This window comes from Pteronotus mesoamericanus, unplaced genomic scaffold (genome assembly GCF_021234165.1).
Source record: "Pteronotus mesoamericanus isolate MK-2021 breed Mesoamerican mustached bat unplaced genomic scaffold, CSHL_Meso_final scaffold_31, whole genome shotgun sequence".
NCBI lineage: Eukaryota > Metazoa > Chordata > Mammalia > Chiroptera > Mormoopidae > Pteronotus > Pteronotus mesoamericanus.
In genome coordinates this window covers 35164719-35186161 of record NW_026555312.1, presented here as the reverse complement: position 1 = coordinate 35186161, position 21443 = coordinate 35164719, and the positions used below count along the sequence as shown (strand labels likewise).

Here is a 21443-nt window from a genome sequence, read left to right as displayed (position 1 = left end):
TTTGTCTTGTTCATGACTGTACCCACATCATGGTTAGAGCCCACCCCTTAGCAGGTATGCAATAATTACTTGTTGATGAATGGAGTTAATAACTCGTGTACTTGATCAACCAACTACGGAAACAATGCAAAAGCAAACTGGCTACCAGTTTTTGAGTCAGCAAGAGATCTAAAAATTAATAAAGTAAACATGTAACTAATTACCTTATTTGCTTCACAATGACTAATCTTATTTCTACTAGACAGAACAGCTGAACTATGAAAAAATTAATGGTTCATGAATATAAGACATAACAAAGTCTCTTATGTCCCAAGGAACTAAAAACATTCTGAAAGATCTGCAATCAAATTTTTAACTTTTTATTTTGAAGTAATTATGGAATCACAGGGAATTGCAAAGATTGTACAGAGAGGTCCTATCTATATTTCATCAAGCTTTTTCCAGTGGTTACATCTCATTGCAACATAAAACCAAGAATCTCACATTGGTGCAATGTGTGTGTGTAGGGTAGATCCCCATAATGATGTAAGGCTAGTCCATCACTACAAAGATCTCTGTCATCTTATCTCTGAGAGTTCTCTCCCTATCCTGCCATCCTTAACCCCTGGCAACCACTAATCAGATTTTCATCTATGTAATTGTGACTTACAGAATGTTATTGCTATGGACTGAATGTTTTTCCAAAATTCACATATTAAAAGCCTGATCCCCAATGTTATGGTATTTAGATGTAGGGCCACTGGGAGATTATTAGGGTTAGATTAGGTCATGAGAGTGGGACATCAACCCCTCACCATGAGAGTAATACCCATATAAAAGGAAGAAACACAGATCATGACTCTCTATGAGCCATGTGATACAAGACATGGCACAGCCAGAGTAGCTGTCTACAATCCAGGAAGTGTACCTTCATCTAAGCTGGATCTGCTGGAGCCTTGATCTTAGAATTTCCAGCCTCCAAAATCTTGAGAAATAAGTATTTGTTGTTTGAGGCATGTAGTCTACAGTATTTTTGTTATAGTAGCCCAAAATGACTGAGACAATTACATAAATAAAAACCATACAGTATGTGACTTGGAAGGTTGGCTTTTTCCACTAGCATAATGCCCTTAAGAAACATCCAAGTTGTTTTATTTATATAGCAATAGCTTGCTCCTTTTTATTGCTGAGTAGTATTCCAATAATGAACACACCAAAGTTTAACCATGTACCCATTGAAGGACATATAAATACTGGGTTAGCAAAAAAGTCCGTTTAGTTTTTTTCCATAAAATAAAAGGCATATTTTTCATTTTCACCAATAACTCTACTGATTTGGGTATTTTGAGTATGTCGGCTATCTCCCACTTTCGGCTTCTATTGGGTAGAAGCTGGGGTGCTGCTAAACATCTTTCAATGTATAAGACAACCCCACAACAAAGAATTATTTGGTCAAATGTGTCAATAGTATCAAGAAACTTCACACACCACTGTTGACATGTTCGATCAGTCACAGCGCCTTCTCCATCCACACACTGCACAAATCTTTATTTGAATTTCAGTTGCATTTTTACCTTTCTTGAAATAAAGCATAATATGCTGAAAATGTTGAGCATTTTCTTCCATCTTCAATATTAAAATGGCTACCCAAAAATTTACTAATTCTGATAATTTTTTTTTAAATGTGCACTGTCACTATACAATCTAACAAAATTGCTTAGAATGAAGTTAAAGACAACTAAGCACTACTAGAGCCATCGTATGGAAAAAACTAAGTGGACTTTTTGGCCAATCCAATAGTCTCCAGTTTTGGGCTATTGTGAGTAGAGTAGTGCATACATTTCTATGTGAATATAAGTCTTCATTTCTCTGGGATAAATGCCCAATAGTGAAACTGCTGATTTGTATAAGTCTATGTTTACTTTTTTAAAGAAACTGCCAAATTATTTTCTAGAGTGGTTGTACCATTTTACATTGACACCAGCAATGTATGATATTCAAATTCTCTACATCCTTGTCAGCATTTGGTAGTACCATTATTTTTTATTTTTGCTGTTCTAATTGGTATGTAGTCCCAATTTTATGTATGTATATATGTATTAAGTATGTATATGTGAAAATAAATACAAAAAAAAGTCAGAAATTTTACTTCCCTAGATAATCATATTGACGAGAAGAAAAAAAAGAGTAATATGTGCATTTGGGAAAAATAAAAACTATAGAGAGGTATAAAATGAAAAGTCTCTTAAAAGTTTGTGTGTGTCTCATTGCATGCACATGCATTCTACTAATCCTAACTGTCCCTTTGATGCAAGTAAGGAGCGCATTTAAAAAATTATTTGATTCTTGATCGCCAACAAGACATTAAGTTGAAATTAAAGCAAATCTGGTTTTGTTTTGTATTTTGTTTCCCCTAGTGCCCCAAGTACAGGCAGGCTGATGGACCTCACTACTAACAGAGCTACCAGTAAACTGTTCCTGAACAGGAAATACAGCTTAATCCTCCTCCATCAGGCACTAAATTGTTCCACACTTGTCCTCTGCTTAATCAGATTAATGCTGGAAATTCAGTAAAAATACTCTTATTTTTTCAAGTTACTTAAAGAATATTGTGTTAAATAAATGCTAAAATCCTCAAAAAAATATTGGCAAACCGCATCCCGCAATACATTAAAAAGAGTATCCACCATGATCAAGTGGGATTCATCCCAGGGATGCAGGCATGGTTCAATATACGCAAGTCAATAAACGTAATACATCATATAAACAAAAGACAAGACAAAAACCACATGATCATCTTGAAAGATGCAGAAAAAGCATTCAATAAGGTCCAGCACCCACTTATGATCAAAACACTCAGCAAAATGGGAATAAATGGGGCATTCCTCAACGTAACAAAGGCCATATATGAAAAGCCTACAGCCAACATCATACTCAAAGGGCAAAAACTGAAAGCTTTCCCAGTAAGATCGGGAACACGACAAGGATGTCCGCTTTCACCGCTTCTTTTCAACATCGTATTGGAAGTCCTAGCCACAGCAGTCAGACAAGAAAAAGAAATAAAAGACATCCAAATAGGAAAGGAGGAAGTAAAGCTATCATTGTTTGCAGATGACATGATAGTAAACATAGAAAACCCTGTAGACTTTACCAAAAAACTCCTCAACCTAATAAGTGAATTTGGCAAAACAGCAGGGTACAAAGTCAATATTCAGAAATCAAAGGCATTTTTGTACACCAGCAATGAAACAGAAGAAGAAGAAATCAGAAAAAAAAATACCATTCGATATAGCAACAAGAAAAATAAAGTACCTAGGAATAAATTTAACCAAGGAGGTAAAAGACCTGTACGCAGAAAACTATACAACATTGAAGAAAGAAATTAAGAAAGACACAAATAAATGGAAGCACATACCGTGCTCATGGATTGGAAGAATTAATATCATCGAAATGTCTATACTACCCAAAGCAATTTATAGATTCAATGCAATCGCTATTAAGATACCAATGACATATTTCACAGAAATAGAACAGAGATTTCAAAACTTTATATGGAACCATAAACGACCCCGAATAGCCGCAGCAATTTTGGGAAAGAAAAACAAAGTAGGAGGGATCACAATACCAGACATCAAACTGTACTACAAAGCCATTATGCTCAAAACAATCTGGTACTGGCACAAGAACAGTTCCATAGACCAGGGGAAGAGAATAGAAAGCCCAGAAATAAGCCCAGGTCTCTATGGGCATCTAATATTTGACAAAGGGGGCAGAAGCATAAAATGGAGTGATAATAGCCTCTTCAACATATGGTGTTGGGAGAGCTGGACGGCTACATGCAAAAAATTGAAATTGGATCATCAGCTGACACCATACACAAAAACAAACTCAAGGCGGATAGAAGAGCTTTTATTCACCGATATGTCTCCTAAAGCAAGGGACATAAAGGAAAGAATCAGCAAGTGGGACCTCATCAAAATAAGAAGCTTCTGCACGGCTAAAGAAAACATCAGCAAAATGAAAAGGGAGCCAACCCTATGGGAAAATATATTTGCTAATGATACATCAGATAGAGGTTTGATCTCCAAGATTATATAAAGAACTCACTCGGCTCCACTCCAAGAAGACAAACGATCCAATCAAAAAATGGGCAAAGGACCTGGGCAGACGCTTTTCCAAGGAGGAGATACAGAGGGCCCAGAGACATTTGAAAGGATGCTCAGCGTCACTAGCCATCAGAAAAATGCAGATCAAAACCACCATGAGGTACCACCCCACACCGGTCAGAATGGCCATCATAAACAGATCAACAAACAACAGGTGCTGGCGAGGCTGTGCAGAAAAGGGAACACTAGTACACTGTTGGTGGGAATGCAGACTGCTGCAGCCACTGTGGAAAGCAGTGTGGGATTTCCTCAAAAAGTTGAAAATGGAACTGCCTTTTGATCCAGTGATTCCCCTGCTGGGACTATACCCTAAGAATCCCAAAACGGCAATTCAAAAGAACCTATGCACCCCAATGTTCGTAGCAGCACCACTTACAATAGCCAAGTGTTAGAAGCAACCTAAATGCCCATCAGTAGATGATTGGATCAAAAAGTAATGGTACATATACACAATGGAATACTACGCAGCAGAAAGAAAGACCTACTACCTTTCGTGACAGCATAGATGGAACTGGAGAGCATTATGCTAAGCGAAATAAGCCGGGGGCAAAAGACAAATACCATATGATCTCACCTATAAGCGGAACCTAACCAAGAATACAAAGATGCAAGGAAAATAAGACCAGCAACACTGAAAGGAAAAGAAACCAACAGAGACAAGAGAGGAGGGAGGAGGGGCGGGGAGAAAAGGAAGGGAAGGGGGCAAGTCAAGGAACATCTATCAAGGACTCATGGACAAAACGAAAGGGGAAGGGCTGTGAGAGGGAGACAGTTGAGGGGGCAAGGGAATGTGGTGGGGGGAAGGCAGAGACAAATGTATTTGAAAAAAATAAATTAATTAATTAAAAAGAAAAGAATACTGTGTTAAGGAAAAGCATGTAGAAGACCTTTTATTCCCCCAGGTTTCCCTGTTTTCCAGCTGGGACTATATTAATGAGGGTTCTTGGCATCCAGAAACTCTAGATCTGGAGTGTCCAACCTGTGGCTCGCATGCACCTCACGATGGCTATAAATGCAACCCAATACAAAACTGTAAATTTACTTAAAACATTATGAGATATTTTTTGTGATTATGTGTCACAATATATTTCATGTGTGGACCAAGACAACTCTTCTTCTTCCCGTGTGGCCCAGAGACACCGAAAGGTTGGACACCCCCTGCTCTAGACTGAACTCTTCAATATAAGTCACCTTGACATAATTCAGTTTTGTGAGCAAAGGTATCATATGCTATGTAAATATTTTTAAACATTTATAAGAATATTAAGACAGATCTGTGGCTCTGCCTCTTTGTTTTGCCAGATCTCATTCTTTCCTTTATTTTTATAACCAACGAATATGCTTACTGGAAGCTGGGAGTTCTGAAGAAGGCAGGCTGATGCTCTAAAGAAAGAAAAGGTGGGTTATGAAAGAGCCAGATCATCTTCTACCACACATCTCCTTCCCATGCGTCCCTCCATAGTACAAAAGACTGGGAGAGAAACTCTCTGCACCTTGCATATGTTACTTATACTTAAACAGCAAAGGAACTAATTAATAAAATGAAGGTTCTACGTCAACCAGAAAGGCACAGAACTCTGCAATTATAAGAATAAGCAAGGTCTTGTATTTTAGGAGCTTATGGCAATATAAACAGGTTCCCCTTCCCTTAGCAGCTTTTCTATTAGAGTCAATAGTTTCTTAAAAAGTAATTGCATTATTCCATGTTTACTTATATTATTTTACATTATGTCTGAACGTAAGGATCTTTTACTATGTCCTCACCGTACAACAGACATACGGGAGTACCTAAGAAATGTCTGTTAAATGAATGAACAAGAGAATACAAGGCACATCCTCTGTTTCTCAGTATACAATACAGTTCGGGAAACAATATATGGATATATGTGGTTTCTTCCACTTTTCAAGCATAGAATGATACAGATTTCTATTTCAGTGCCTAATGCTAAGTGAAAAAAGCTATCTATGGGCCCTAGTTCCTGAGTGAGAGTCAGTAGTCATGTATGTGACCCCTGAAAGTTTAGGTGACACTATTTGTCCAAAAGGACTGTACAGGTTAATCGGTTGATCATGTACTTCTCTTATCCAGCTACCACAGCGCAGAGTTAAAAAAAAAAAAAAAAAAAAAAGTGTTCTATTTTTCAAGAAGACAAGGGGTTAATTTGAGGTCAGATAAACACCATTGCTCAAGTTTTACATCCAGCCATTTTGTTACCTTTAAAACCATTTTTGGCACTTAATACCACTCTAAAAAATGCAAACAATTCTTTTAGACTACGATTGTAACCACAGAAAAAGTTACCTGAACTCCCTTCATTGAAAAATTACTACTCCCACTATAGTGGCATCAAAATAGCTCTTGAAGTAGGGTGGGAAGTTAATTAAAAATCAACGTTCAAATAACTGGTATTTCTAAATTAAAATTCTCTCAAATAGGAACTACTGAATTATGTACATCACTATCAAATATTTCACATATGTGGTTTTTAAAACCCAAGCTGCATATTTTAACCAACTGCCACTAAAATGTGAGACTCTAACGTAGGAACAAGGTCCTGATTGGGTGGTTCAGTTGGTTAAAATATTATCCTGATACACCAAGGTTGTGGGTTCAATCTTTGATCAGGTACATTCAAGAATCAACCAATGAATGCATAATTAAGTGGAACAACAAACTGATGTTTCTATCTCTAAAAATCAATCAATAAAAATAACATAGAAATAAGGTTATTACATGTTGTGTGCCATTCCAGAGAGATCTGTGTATGTGGATGGCTAAACAAAACACTTGGCAACAACTAACAGAATGAAGCTTCTCCAAAGTCAATGAAAAGCTTCCATGAATGCTGGAGTATACAAATTGTTGAGATGGCCTGGTTAAATTACCACATGGTAAAATAAATTATTTTCACTGTGATTCTCAATTCTACTCAAATGGAAAATTTAATCTGATTTTCCGCTATTACTAAGAACAAAACAATCATAGCATGTAAGTAAAGATAATGGAGCTGGAAAGTTCTTTCTCACTTCCTAGCTTCATGGACAAATGCACTGTTTTATTTTAAGAGACGGTGAGGAAGTACACAAAGGCTGGCCAGAAAAGGACATGAAGTTGCTATTAATATACCATTTTGCCCTGTCTGTTCGAATTGTTTCCTAATTCCTGATTGCACAAGCAAAAAAAAAAAAAAAATTATTAATTACAATAGAGGCTGACAGAGAGAGAGAGCAAAATAAGATGAAAATCCCAAATATAAAATGAAGAAAGTTGCCCTGGCGAGATGGCTCAGTTGGTTGGAGCATTGTCCCATACACCAAAAGGCTGTGGGTTTGATTTCCAGTCAGGGCACATACTTAGCTTGCAGGTTTGATCCTTGGTCAGGGTGCATGTGGAAGGCAGCTGATAGATGTTTCTCTCTCATATTGATATTTCTCTCAATCTTTTGCTCTCTCTCTGAACTCAGTAAACATATCCTCTGGTGAGGATTTTTTAAAAAATGAAAACTGCATATTTACCTGCTTTCAAAAACTGGAGCTGCTTTTTGGGATCACAGTCGAAGTAGTGAGGAGCCTCTTTGGCCCTGTTAGAGCATATTAGAAATAACTAGAGACTAACAAAGATGAAGAGAGCGTAATGATCTCCCTATATCCTATCAACTATCCTTTTGTCCTTTCCAGGGCCTCCAACTCATCCCAAATACTCAGACCAATCCAGCAGTGATAAGGACCCTGTGACCAAAGAAGGCAATTTGTATCTGATTGTAACATCCTTTCAAAAGAAATTCACCTAAAGGTGGACTATCTTTGGTGGTGGAGTCAAGATTTATAGCACCTCAAAATTGGTGATATTTTAAGAAGAGTGTTCATATCCCTCATAAAAAAAATGAGTGAAGCACAATTTAATCTCAAATTAAAGTGTTTCAGTAAGTAAATTGGAAGGCATACTTTTAGTCCTAAAACAAACAATTAATATTCAGTGTTTTTGCCCTGGCTGGTATGGCTCAGTTGGTTGGAGTGTCAGCCCATAAATCGAAGGGTCATGGGTTCGATCCCAAGTCAGGGCACATACCTGGGCTGCACGTTATGTCCCTGTGACCAATAGATGTTTCTCTCTTACATTGATGTTTCTCTCCCTCTCTCACCCTCTCCTCCAAAATCCATAAGTATGTCCTTGGATGAGGATAAGAAAAATAAAAATAGTGTTTCTATTCTCCATGAAACTCTTTTTATCCAGAGAACTATGTTCAGAAAAACTAATAAATAATTTGAACAATGGGGCAGCCCCAGTTTCTGTGACTCTTACGTATGTGAAATATGAACACTTGCACCAGGATCACTAGGCAGCATTGTTTTAATTTTTAATTTGTCACCTCCTTTAGCCCAAAAGTAATTTATTACAGAAAATTTATAAAAGGCAGAGATGACTGATTATGTCTGCCATCTAGCGATAAGCACATTAACGCTTGATCTTTCCTTTTTAAAATACATATATGATTTTAAATAAAAACAGGATTATAGCAAGATAACTATTCAGAATTATCTTCGGTATTAATCAAACTTTCCTAGTACTGGGTAAAACATCCAAAAGAACATTTGGACAAGTGCTAGTGAGCCGATTCCCTCTCCATAAACTTAAACAAGCTCCATGCAGCTCATGTGCTTCAGCATGACTTTCTCCTCTCACCTTTTACGTCTCAGTAAAGAAAACTCATTTAACTATCATCACTGCAGTTTGAAATCTATAAGCTCTCTCAGAAATTTTCTCTCACTGAATCCCCATCCCATGGTCACTCAGATAAGCAGAATTTGGTCAACTGTAAAAACATTCTTAAAATTTTCGTTCACAGGTTGTGTAATATTTCTCTTAAAATTTTAAACAACTTTACTGGAAAATGTCTCTGCAGGAGTTCCTCCATTATTCAAATAATTTCTCTCTGGCATTTGTATTGTGACACAACAACACTATTCTCACCCCTAAACATCTTCTCATAAAGATATATTGTGTCCTGACCAAATAGACAAATTTAAGAAAGGCTTGTATCTCAAATATACAACAGTATTTTTAGCTAAGCGTGCTGAATTAAGAGAATGCCCAGCTTACGTGGAAAATCCTTCCAGTGTATCCATGGGTTCCTTATATGGCTGTGGTAGCCATCAGCACCAAACTTTCTGGCTCTAAATTACATTCTTATTTTAGTCTGCTTCAGCTAAGGATATCTCACTGAACACTGACCTTCAGCTAAGTTGGTAGAGGAAGTCACTGAGAGTTTTTATTTTGTAACTACAGCTTAACATGAAATCTACTTTCCTCAATGAGAAGGTAAATGAAAACCAGGAGAATTTGAGTATGGAAGGGCAGAAGAAAGAACATTTTACTCAAGTCAAGTGCAAAAAATCTTTTCAAATTTAAATCTACATATATTTCATTCCCAGTTGTTTCTTTTAACATAGAACCTGTTTTCATGTATATTTTACTGCATTAAACATTGCATATATTGGACAGGATTAAACAGAAGAAAATTTTTATTTTTATTTTTTGTTAACTTTAAAAAGGTCTCTTCTCTTTCATTACCTTCAAATTTCATGAAGTAAATATAGAAAATCGAGGAATTGTTCTAGCTACTACAACTTAGATTTTTTCCACAAGTGTGACCAAAAGATGTGGAAATGATAGGCTACAGGAGGCCTGACTACCTGAAGTTATCAGGGTCATGCTGTTCAGTACACAACTAGGGCTTCAGTTTCTCCTGGGTGTCTTTGACATCTTCTTCTTCCTCTTCAGGCACCTGTCCTCAGCTCTCCTCTCTCCCCATAGAGCTTATTGTCCTCTGTTACAGGATAAAGGTGGGTTTCTGAAAGCATTTTACAAGGTTAGGTGGGAAGCTCTTTGTTCAATTCCTTCAGCTCTTCTCAAGAAGACGCAGTCTAACCTTGGACAGCATGGCTCAGTTGGTTGGAGTGTCATCTCATAGACCAAAAGTTAATGGGTTCAATTCCCAGTCAGGACACATACCCAGGTTGCAGGTTCGATCCCCGGTCAGGGTATGTACAAGAAGGCAACCAATAGATGTTTCTCACCCTCCTCCCTCCCTCCCTCCCCTCTCTCTTTAAAAAGCAATGAAAAAATGTCCTTGGGTGAGGATAAAAAAAAAAGATGTATTCTATAAATCTTGAAATAATATATAAAACATGGTAATTATGAGAGCAGACAGACCCACTCATCTCCCTGATGGAGTGTTACTGGAACCTCTTCAGTATTCTGGTTATATGGAGTTTGGCCTGCTCTGTGAAAGTGGTCATTGTCCTCTGCCAGCTGGCACCCGGGCTTTTCAGTGGAGGGTGTTGAAGAGACCTGTTGGAGGAAAGGATTTTGCATCCTGGTCCTGACTGCTCACTTGGCAAGCTCCAGGGTTAGGGCTTTCTTCCATACTAGGCTCCTGCGGCACACACAACTTCATCAGTGACCAGGTCCTGTAAGCAGGGCAACCAGAGGCAGGCAGCCTTTCAGACAGCAGTCCCTGGCTGTTTGGCAGCAGGTGACCTCTGGCTCCTACAGTGCACGGCAGACTGCAACACACTGACACTGTCCCCAACTCTCCCTTTTGGCAGTTCTGTAATGGAGTGCGTCTGGTGAGACACCTCACAAGAACGGCCTTCCTTAGCATTCTGGAGGAAGGGTCTCCAAAAGTTCAGATTTCTTTCAAGTTTCACTGGCCTGGCACTAAGCAACTTCTCTGCCATTCCAAGAGCCTCCACAGTGTGTCTGTGGGTCAGGGGGTGGACAGGAGCTTTTCCTCGGGGGTTCTATCTCAGCCCTGGAGTACTGGATGCTCCTTGTAGCTGTTATTCCTATACTCTTGAGTGTTCTCTCTACTTCTCACTAGCCAATCCCTTATTACCTCAACCCCCTGTTAGAGTTAACAATTCTATCTTTATATTAAACCTTCCTCGTTTGAATTATTGTGTGGTTCTTCTACCTTGACTGAACCCAGGATATAAGCGGCTAAAGTCAGGACTCTGACTGTTCTTCGAACCTCATGGGCCCTTTATCCAATATGAATCACGTCTCTCCCTTAGCAACTCAAAACAATTGTATCTGCCCTAGAAACTAGGAAGGAATGGGAGGAGTAATAGGACAAAAGGCCCCTTTTTCAGCCCCTCTTTGCCAGAGCTAGCTCAACCCCATAAAACATGACTGACTCTTGTTTTATTAGCCTCTATCCTCCGGACTAGAAAATTACTGGAAGCGTCCTGAAGGCACTCAGGCTCCAGGAACTTATGAAATAGGGCATGTCAGACCTCAACAACCAGGCTTTGCACCCAAAGATAACACTGAAACAAGCTGCAGCCTACATAAGACCAACTGACGCATCCTTCTCTACATCCATCCCAATCACCTAATGAAAGCTCCAAGCCCCTACGCTGTTGGTGTTCTCTCTCCACACCAAGCCCCTCTCCCCTCCTAGAAAGTGAATAAAAAACTTTACTCTGCACTTTTTTCTCTTTGAGAATTCTTTCACAGCCTGCATCACCAACCACCTTAACATTTTGGTAGCCTGTACAGGGACATTGTCTATTTCTCCTTCTTCTCTGTCTCTTGAGACTTGCGACTTGGGGCGCAGCAGGCAGCAAAAGCTCAAGCTAACTAATCCCCTAACCCCATCTTTGCAAGGTTTGAAGAGAGGATTCTATCCTTTTCTGTCTCTCCAGACTCTATGGACAACATCCTCCTCACCTCCTACATGGCCAGCTATGTGTAATTCTCTCTGAAACTTGGGACGAAAACATTAGCTTTGTTGTAAGTGATAACTTAGTCCCCACCTCACCCCCAACCTCACTGTCATAAACCGCTGTACTGGGCCTATAACTTTCCCAGGGTTTTGGTCTGGGTTGTTCCAATGGGCCCTGAAATACCTCAAGGATTTACTCTCTCTTCTTATAAAAGTTTTTGAACTAATTAGGCCTACTTAGTACGCTAAAAATTAGACAGGAAGCTCTGCCAAACAGATTAATAATAACTATTTTCTGTTTGCAGACAAATTATACTGTCATAGTTACCTAAGAGGGCAAAGTTAGATTTGTGTCATTTGTCATGATACATACCAAAAAAAAAAAATTAAACTTCGATTACTGAAGATTTCAAACACATTTAAACTGAGAGAATAGTACAATGAATCCCATCAAATCCATTATTTTGATAATTCCAAAAGTTCTCAAATCGTGATCAATATGTTTATCTAGTCTTCAAACATAAAACATTTTGAAGCAAATTCCATACATCATATCATTTGAACCATAAATTCTTCAGCATGTAATCTTGACATATATTTAAGCTCTTATTTCCTATAATGTGCAATGCAGCAGCACTCTGAATTTTGAAGGAGGCTCAGTACAGACATGCTTGAATTTCACTGTTTCAAAATTACAGATGCTTAAATAGGGGCTGGCTGTCTTCCACCATCTTTTAAATCATGCTCTCTTAAGTTATGATGCCCTAGTAGCTGCCACACGAAAAACAAAAGGAAGGTGATCAGGAAAAGAATCCAGAATCCAGAGTCTATTATTCAAACCCTCCCCTTCTCATATCACCTCCATAGAGCATCACTGCTTTTATACTGCAGTTGCCCGGGAAATACTGTGAAGAAAAGATGATTCTCTGAAAAGCTTCTGACTGGACCCTTGGATCCTTTTCTGAGATTCTCAAATGAAAAATTTGCTTTATAACTGATACTTGCTTTTTGTTTTGTTTTGGTATCGTAATGATCAGAAGCTCTAAAAAATGTTGACTGGTTTTTTGAAATGGTCTGATATATTTCACCATTTCTACTATGCGTAAAAGTTAACTTACTGGTATGTACCACTTTAAACTGATAATTAAAACAATTACAGTGTCTATGTATTTTGCACAAGACCATCTTAGGAAGAATCTTGTCTATAAACAATCCTACGAGTATTTCATTTCCACCAAAACATGGCAGGGACATTACAAATTAGGAGCTCACAGATAACCTTGTGGTCCATTTCTAGTTCGATACATACTCATACGTATTGATAATATTGTCATTTTTCTCATTCCTATTACTCAAAACAATTAGAACTTTGACAATAAAATGTGCAATTTCAACTCATTACCAACTGACAGTGCTTTCTTTAAGTAGTTATGATAGCTAATGGAAACACTGAGATGTATATAGGTGATAGCAATAAGTCTCTGAACTGCGGCCACAAAACCAGTAAATATTGTCTTAAGCAAATATGATCAAAGAAGCATTGTTATTTTTAAACTGTATGAGCAGTCCTTAGAGAAGTAAAACTCAACTGGTAGAAGAGTGGAGGGGCAAGCCTTAGTGATGAAGGGTGCCAGTAGGATCAAAATCAAAGCGATCAAACTGAAATAAAGAGAGGAACAATTGTACTAGTATCATAATTTCCTATAAATCTAAAATTACGCTTAAACAAAGCTTATTTAAACAAAAATAGGGTAAGGATGAGGACAGAGAGAGAAACCATACCATTTAGTTTAGATGGTTTCAGAAAAGTAGGACAGAAGCTGTGGATAGGAGAGCAGGGTGGGACTAAGAAAATCAATGATGGGTAGAATCAAGATGGCAGAGGAGTGAGTGGAAGTCACACTGACCTCCTCCCACAACCAATCTGGAATTACAACTAAATTGTGGAGAAATCACCTGGAACAAACAACTGAACAATAGTGAGACAGGAGCCTTACAACCTCAGACAGACAGAAGAATCAGCTTTAGTGCAATCTAACTGGTAAGGAGGATGGTAGAGACTCAAGAAGGTGGGCAGGGTGCCCACAGGCAGAAGCACCAGAAAGATATTGAAATTGCCACCTGGATCCCCCTGAGAAGAGCAGGGTCTAAACCGTTAAGTAGGGATCCTCAGTCTACAGCACCAGAGCCCAAAACGTACACAGAAAACAGCCAGCTGTGAAAAGCGGCAGGGTTTCTCTCTGACAGAGACGGGTGGCTGGAGGTGCAAAGAGCTGTTTAAAGGGCCAATGTAAAAATTTTTATTTGCAACCACTTACCCTGGGCTCTGGCAAAGGTGGGGACAGAGTGGGCTAGAGATGCCTTATGAGAGACTAGGGAAAGAGGCTCTGGGGAGAAAACTGAGAGTAGCCAGTGGAATCCCAGTGCTGACTCATCCCCCATGAGGCAGCAGCCACCTTGCTCAGGCAGAGACCCCTCCTCTGAGAGGCAGCAGCATGAGAGGACCCAATAGCCTCGCCCCCAGGTGGGATTCCTCTCCGCCCTGCGCTGTCTAAACCACCTGCGGAGTGCACAGTGATTAGATTAACAGCTCATGGAGACAGCCACAGACAGCAAGACTTCCTGGAAGTCTTCAAAAGACTGCTTAAGGTCAGACAGGAACGACATCTGACATCATCAGAGGCAGATCCAGAAAGTAAAAACAGTGGTCTCCAACCACAGAAGTTCACACCACAAAGTCAGGAGATCAAGAGAGATCAACTTAAGAAGCAGAAGCAAAATAGAAGAGTCTCACAAATAATGGGAAGACAATGCAATATCCCCAACTCGAAGGGAAAGGAGGAATCCCCAGAAAGAGCACTAAATGAAATACAGGCAAGTCAACTATCAGCTACTGAGTTCCAAACAACGGTTCTAAGGAAGCTCAATGAGCTCAGTGAGCTCAGAGAGAACTACCAAAAACTACAGGGAAACTACGAGCAACTTACTGCAAACTATATCAGCATGAAAAAGGACATAGAAACTATCAATAAGAGACAAGAGGAAATGAAGAATACAATTTCTGAATTCAAGAACACAGTAGAAGGAGTCAAAAGCAGGCTGGATGAAGCTGAGGACCAAATCAGAGAGCTGGAGGACAAGGTAGAAAAGAGCTCCCAGAAAGAGCAAGAAAATGAAAAAAGACTCAAAAAGAATGAAGAGGCATTGAGGGAAATGCAGGACAACCTGAAACGTAATAATATCCGTATAGTAGGGATACCAGAAGGAGAAGGGGATGAGGAAGGGATAGAGAACGTGTTTGAAAAAGTAATGATGGAAAACTTCCCTAATTGGAGGAGAGAGAAAGGCACACAAGTCCAGGAAGCACAGAGGGTCCCATTCAAGAGGGACCCAATGAGGCCCACCCCAAGACACATCATCATTGAAATGGCAAATATCAAAGACAAACAGAGACTCCTAGAGCAAGTAAGGGAGAAAGAGGCAGTCACTTATAAGGGAGCCCCGATACGGCTAGCATCTGACTTCTCAACACAAACCCTGCAAGCCAGAAGGGACTGGAAAGAAATATTCCAAGTGATGAAAAGCAAAGGTCTGCGACCAAGACTGCTCTACCCAGCACGGCTCTCAGTTAAAATGGAAGGTGAAACAAGGAGTTTCCCAGACAAAAGAAGGCTAAAAAACTACACCTCCACCAAACCAGCACTGCAAAAGATGCTAAAGGGACTGCTTTAAGATGAAGAAAAAGAGTCTATGAATACCCAGTTCCTTTCAGAGTTGCCAATACTTGATATTACCAATAATTTTGGTAATAATACTCATTAATCTCATTGTGACAATGATGTGTTATTTTAATTGTTCCTTTACTATTTGTTGAAACTAAACCTGTTTTAGTATATTTCTTGTCTATTTCTATTATTTTTTTAAAAAAAGCTTTAAATGACTTTTTGGTATTCTTTATCCATTTACTGATTAAAGGTTTGTAGAACTTTTTTCCCTAAAAAAACAAAAAAAGAAAAAAGACCTATTAACCATGTTTCAGATGTGTTGCAAATACGTTTCTATTCTATTCCTTGTCTTTCAACTTTTTTTATATGTATATTACTATATAGTTAAATGTTTAATATAGTCATATTGTCAATATTTACTTTATAGCTTCTGGGTTTGAATATTTTACTTCAAGTCTTGAAAAATATTAGTTCTACTTCCTTCTAAAACTCCTTAGATTCTACATATTGATTTTTAACTCACCTGAATATTTCTTGTGTAATGTGTGAAACAGGGTTCTGTATTTGTTTTATTTCAAGTAATAGTGGTCCATGCACCCTATTTGTTGAATAAGGCTTCTTTTCCCCATTGATTTGAAATATGAACTTAATCATATATTACACTGTCAGGCAGATATATACGTTTGTCTCTAGAATGCTCATTATATTTCATTTATCTACTTGATTATTTCTGTGCTCATGTCATGTTGTTTTAATTGCTGAGACTTTATTATGGTTTTAAATTTTTAAAAATATTTTATAATTAACTGTGACATCTAAAAAAAATAAAAGCAATCTGCACTTAAGAAACAAAGAAAGAGAGAGATGGAACTCCTACCTTTTGCGACAACATGGATGGAACTGGAGAATATTAAGCCAGTTCATGAAAGACAAATACCATATGATCTCACCTATAAGTGGACTCTATGCAACAAAATAAACTAACGAACAAAATAGACCACAGGCACGGAAACATGGAGCAGACTGAAAGTGACCAGAGGGGATGGGGAAAGAGAACAACAGTGGAAAGAAGGGGAAGGGACTAGACAAAGAACATGTATGAATGACCCATGGACATGGGTAACAGAGTGGGAATTGACTGTGGGAGTGGGGGTGGGGGGGTGGGAGGGGATGGGTAGAGGGAGATAATGGGGGAAAAATTGAGACAACTGTAATAGAATAAACATGATTTATAAATTTAAAAAAATAAAATGTAATTTAAAAAAAGACCAAAAATAAAGAACAAACAAAACAGAAATAGACCCACTGATACAGAGAACAAGCTGATGGCTCCCAAGGCCGGGGTGGGGAGTGTGGTTTGGGAAAAAATAAAATAAGAAAAAGACAAATTTAATATAAGTTTTAAAAAGTTTTCTTGTCAACCTGAATAGACAATTCTCCAAGGAGGACATACAGAGGGCCAATAGATATATCAATAAAAATGCTCATCACTAGCCATCAGAGAGATGTGAATTAAAACAACGATGAGATATCACCTCACACCTATCAGCATGGCTTTCTTCAATAAATCAACAGACAAGTGCGGGTCAGGATGCGGAGAAGAGGGAACCTAGCACACTGCTGGTAGGAATGCAGACTGGTGGCAGCCACTGTGGAAAACAGTATGGAACTTCCTCAAAAAATTAAAATTGTAACTGCCTTATGATCCAGCGATTCCACTGTTGGGAAAATACCCTAAGAATCCTGAAACACATGGCACTCTTTATAATAGCTAAGTGTTGGAAACAGCCCAACTGCCCATCCGCAGCTGAGTGGATTAAAAAACTGTGGTACATTTACACAATGGAATACCACAAAGCACAAAGAAAGGAGTCCTACCTTCTGTGACAGCATGGTTGGAACTGGAGACTATTATTTTAAGTGATATAAGCCAGTCAACTAAGAACAAATACCATATGACCTCACTTCTAACTGGAGTCTAATGAATAAACTAATGAGAAAAACAAAACCAGAGACATGGAAATATGGAACAGACTGATAGCTATAGGAGGGGAGGAGGGCAGGGAGGGGGGAATGGTGGAAGGAGGTGCAAGGGAGTAGTCAAGGAACATGTATGAATGACTCATTGATATAAACAACGGAAAGGGGATCATTCACTGTGGGCAAGAGCCTGGGGGGTGGCGGTGGGGAGCTGGGTAGAAGGGGGCAAAGGGGGAAAACAAAGAAATTGGGACAACTGTAATAAAATAAACAATAAAAAGATAAATACTGCTTAGGAAAAAAAAAGCTCACTTGTCAAATTTTCCCTGTCAAATTTAAATAGAGAATTTAACAGAAACTCTAAAAATGAGTTTATAAAAAAAAAAAGAGCAATAATATACAACATATAAATATCCCTCCTATCATCTAATTGGAACATTCACTTGAAAGCCTGTAAACATTTAACACTATACAATGCATAAAATGAAAAGAAAAGGAAGTCTCTCTTTACTGCAGCGTTCTGTCAGCACTAAAACGGGAACACTTTGTTTCAGAAAGAGACTCCAAGTTAGTGTATTTTAACATATAGCTTAAAGCTGCAGGGGCCTTTCAGTACCTAAAATCTTAAAAAAAAAAAAATGACAGTTTAACAAAAGCCAAAATTGTGCTGTTTCAGGCAAATTAACTTTGAAGACAAAAACCCCTAACATTTTTAGTTAAAATGGTCTTCAGATGTTTGATGTCCTTCCTTCCTAGGCTACCTGCAATAGTTTTTCTGTATTCCTTTGTTAAATACATTTCAATAACAAAGTATCCTGTATGAACACTCCCTGACCCCCACCCAAACACCACAAGCTACACTCACCACCAAAAATTAAATAAAAATTCCTCACAGAAACATGTTCTAATACACCAAAGCAATCCATTTTTAAACCAAGGCGATAAAAATCTATTGTTTCCAGTTTTAAATATTACTGTGGTAATTATATAGTTTTTAAAGACATAAAAATACTAGATTTGGGGAAGAGCTAAAACAACTTACAGGATTTGTGAACAAAATGAAAAAATAATTCTAGTTTTGCACAGTTCCAATCGAGCACAAGAGGTTCCTAGAGGAATCTTTTCAATGTGTATTCCCCATTACTGCATCCACTGCAATCGTTAGGCGCCTTGACCTTTAGCCAACCATGACTTTGCACTCACCTTTGCTCTTCCTCCCCAGTTAGTCTCAAACTATCAGCACGATCTCGTCTTCTCCTGTAGAGGCCTGAATGTGAAAGCTCTTTAAGCTGTAATGCAGTCATACCTTTCTCTACACATAAATTACAGACACTTTATAAAGTATTTATGCTGAGCAGCATGGCTGCCAGGGCTCAGAAAGACAGTGTCTCTGCTGCTGAACCTCAGCACACCTGACCCAGAGTTAGAAACCTCCAAGCAGGCCAGGCTCTGAAGCACAGCTTCCTGTTTCTCTGCTGGTACACACCCTTCTCAGCAAGGCCTAGCTTGCCTTATCTCTGTGCCTTCCACCTTGGAGGGTGTGTGTGTCTGAGGGGAGGGGGTGAGTGTGACCTGGGCTGCACACATGTTTACTAATAAGAAAAATTTAATTGTTATGAATAATTATACCAATTCTCTTATAAATCTTTCCTGCACCATTCTGTATTAAAATTGAGCTAAAGCCCTGGCCAGGTGGCTCCGGTTGTTGGAGCCTCATCCCTTGAACCAAAAGGTTCCAGGTTTGATTCTTGGTCAGGACACATACCTAAGTTGCAGGTTTGATCACCAAGGCAATCGACTCATGTTCCTCTCTCACATCAGTGTCATTGTCCTGTCTCACCCTGCCTCCCCCCCCCACCCCCCGTCCCGTCTCTACCTCCCTGCTTCCTCTCTCTCTAAAATCAATAAACATATCCTTGGATGAAGATTCAAAAAAATTGAGCTGAAAAGCTCCAGTAAGATAATGACTAAAGAAGAGCCCTGCTCTATTTTATTTGTCAGGAAACCATTAACATTTCACAGGCAGCTGTCAGTTTAAATAAGTGCCTGGTCATCCTGAGCTCTTTGGGACATTTTCCTTAAAAAGGCGTGAGGCAGGGTTGGGGGAGTGGGGGTGAAGGGGAGCAGAAATGTGAGAGTAGCAGTCCAATTCCTCCCTCTCACACTACTCTAAATCCTCTTTAGTAACGAAGTGTCTTTTTCCCATTAAACATGACTCAAAAATTCTTAACTGAAAGAAAGGTAGTTTCTTCTCTCAACTTCTGAATACTTCCCTATCATAAAATGTGTACTTTAATTTATCACCATTGTGGTGCCTACCCAGTCCCTGTATTTATTTATCTGTTTATGTGATCCTAGAGAGTGGCAATGTAAGAAAGGAGGTTTTGGTTTTTTGGAACAGGGTATGGGTGAGTGTTTACAAGGGGGATTGTGTATAATGGAAGGTAGATAGTATGATGTAAGGGTTTTTTAAATTTATTTTTCAATTACAGTTTACATTCCATATTAATCTAGATTAGTTTCAAATGTACAGCATAGTGGTTAGAAAATCATGTACTTTACAGAATGGTTCCTCTAATACCTCAAGTAGACTCCCGGCCCCATACATAGTTATCGCGATACTACTGACTACATTCCCTGTGCTGTATCTACATCCCCTGTGACTATTCTGAAACTAACAATTTATACTGCTAATCCCCCTTCACCTTTTTCACCCAGCTCTCCACCCCCCTTTATCATTCAACACCAAATGTTGGTGCAAAAGCAGGCAGGGTTCCCACCTTCAATCTAATTGAATTCCACTCTATGCATATTATAAACACAAGCTAGATCACTGGCAAGTTCTTAGCCAATAGTTTGATGTTATGGTTCCAATAATTTCTCTTTGAGTAATTTGTATTAGCTTCTTTCCATTCTAAAATACTCCAACAACAAGAGCATGAGAAATGGGCCTTACAATAAACAAACAACTTTCTATTGATGCCGTCAAAACATAATGTATGTTTTTAAAGATTCAGGAACAAAATTACTATTTTGTTACTACACTAGATTTAATTAGTGATAAAAGATGTTAAAAAATATAAGTAACAGATTTATCTCTTCCTTGGCCTGGAAGACACAAAAAAAACCTCATATCCTAACTGCCTGTGGAGAAATAGCAGAAGAAAGCCTTTTCATTATATACCACCTTATACCTTCTGAATTTTGAATATACTGCCTATTCAAAAACAAACAAATCACTTAGATCCTAGAGTTCTCTTTTGTACAGAACCCTAGGATCCTACAGAGGTCTAAAATACAGAAAAGTTTAAAATTTACAGTAATGGAAACATAAAATTAAGACTCCCAAAGTGCCTAATTCTCACATTTTTGTCAAGACAGGTGAAAAATGAAGAGAAACAACACTCAATCTTTAATTTTTTCACTCAGCATCAAAACAGAATAGATGCCTGGTGAATAACATACAAATTAATTGCATTCACTGCATACACACAAATCTCAACATTATATAGAACTTGTTTCTACAGAAAAATTTTAAATAAAGAGCTTGATTTTAATTGTTTAAAAGATTTTATTTATTTTTAGAGAGAGGGGAAGGGAGGGAGAAAGAGGAGAGACATTGGCTGTGTGAAAAATATCAATCAGTTGACCCTCGCACGAGCCCAAACCACATGCCCCAACCGGGGACCACCTGAGAAACCCAAGCAGGTGTCCTGACCAGGAATCAAACTGGCAACCCTTCGCTTTGTGGTACTATGCTCAGTCAACTAAGCCCCACAGGTCAGCACAAAAGCTTGATAACTACTAAAGGTTAATGCTGGGGACCACTTTGTGTGTTATCTGGAATTGTAGCCCCACGCGAG

The 21443-nt window shown here is 38.6% G+C and overlaps 1 protein-coding gene across 3 annotated transcripts in view; it reads right to left on the bottom strand.

Annotated features, from left to right (window-relative positions):
- LIMS1 (LIM zinc finger domain containing 1) overlaps window positions 1–21443 on the bottom strand; it is a 167933-nt gene that overhangs the window by 46530 nt on the left and 99960 nt on the right. For 2 of the 3 annotated variants that reach the window (XM_054592018.1, XM_054592016.1), the window contains exon 1: window positions 18784–19313. The exons of the other annotated variant lie outside the window; for it this stretch is intronic. In XM_054592018.1, coding sequence (XP_054447993.1) covers window positions 18784–18884 — 101 coding nt within the window. In that variant the 5' untranslated portion in view covers window positions 18885–19313. Of the gene's footprint in view, window positions 1–18783; window positions 19314–21443 lie in introns of those variants that run through there. 3 annotated transcript variants of the gene reach the window in all.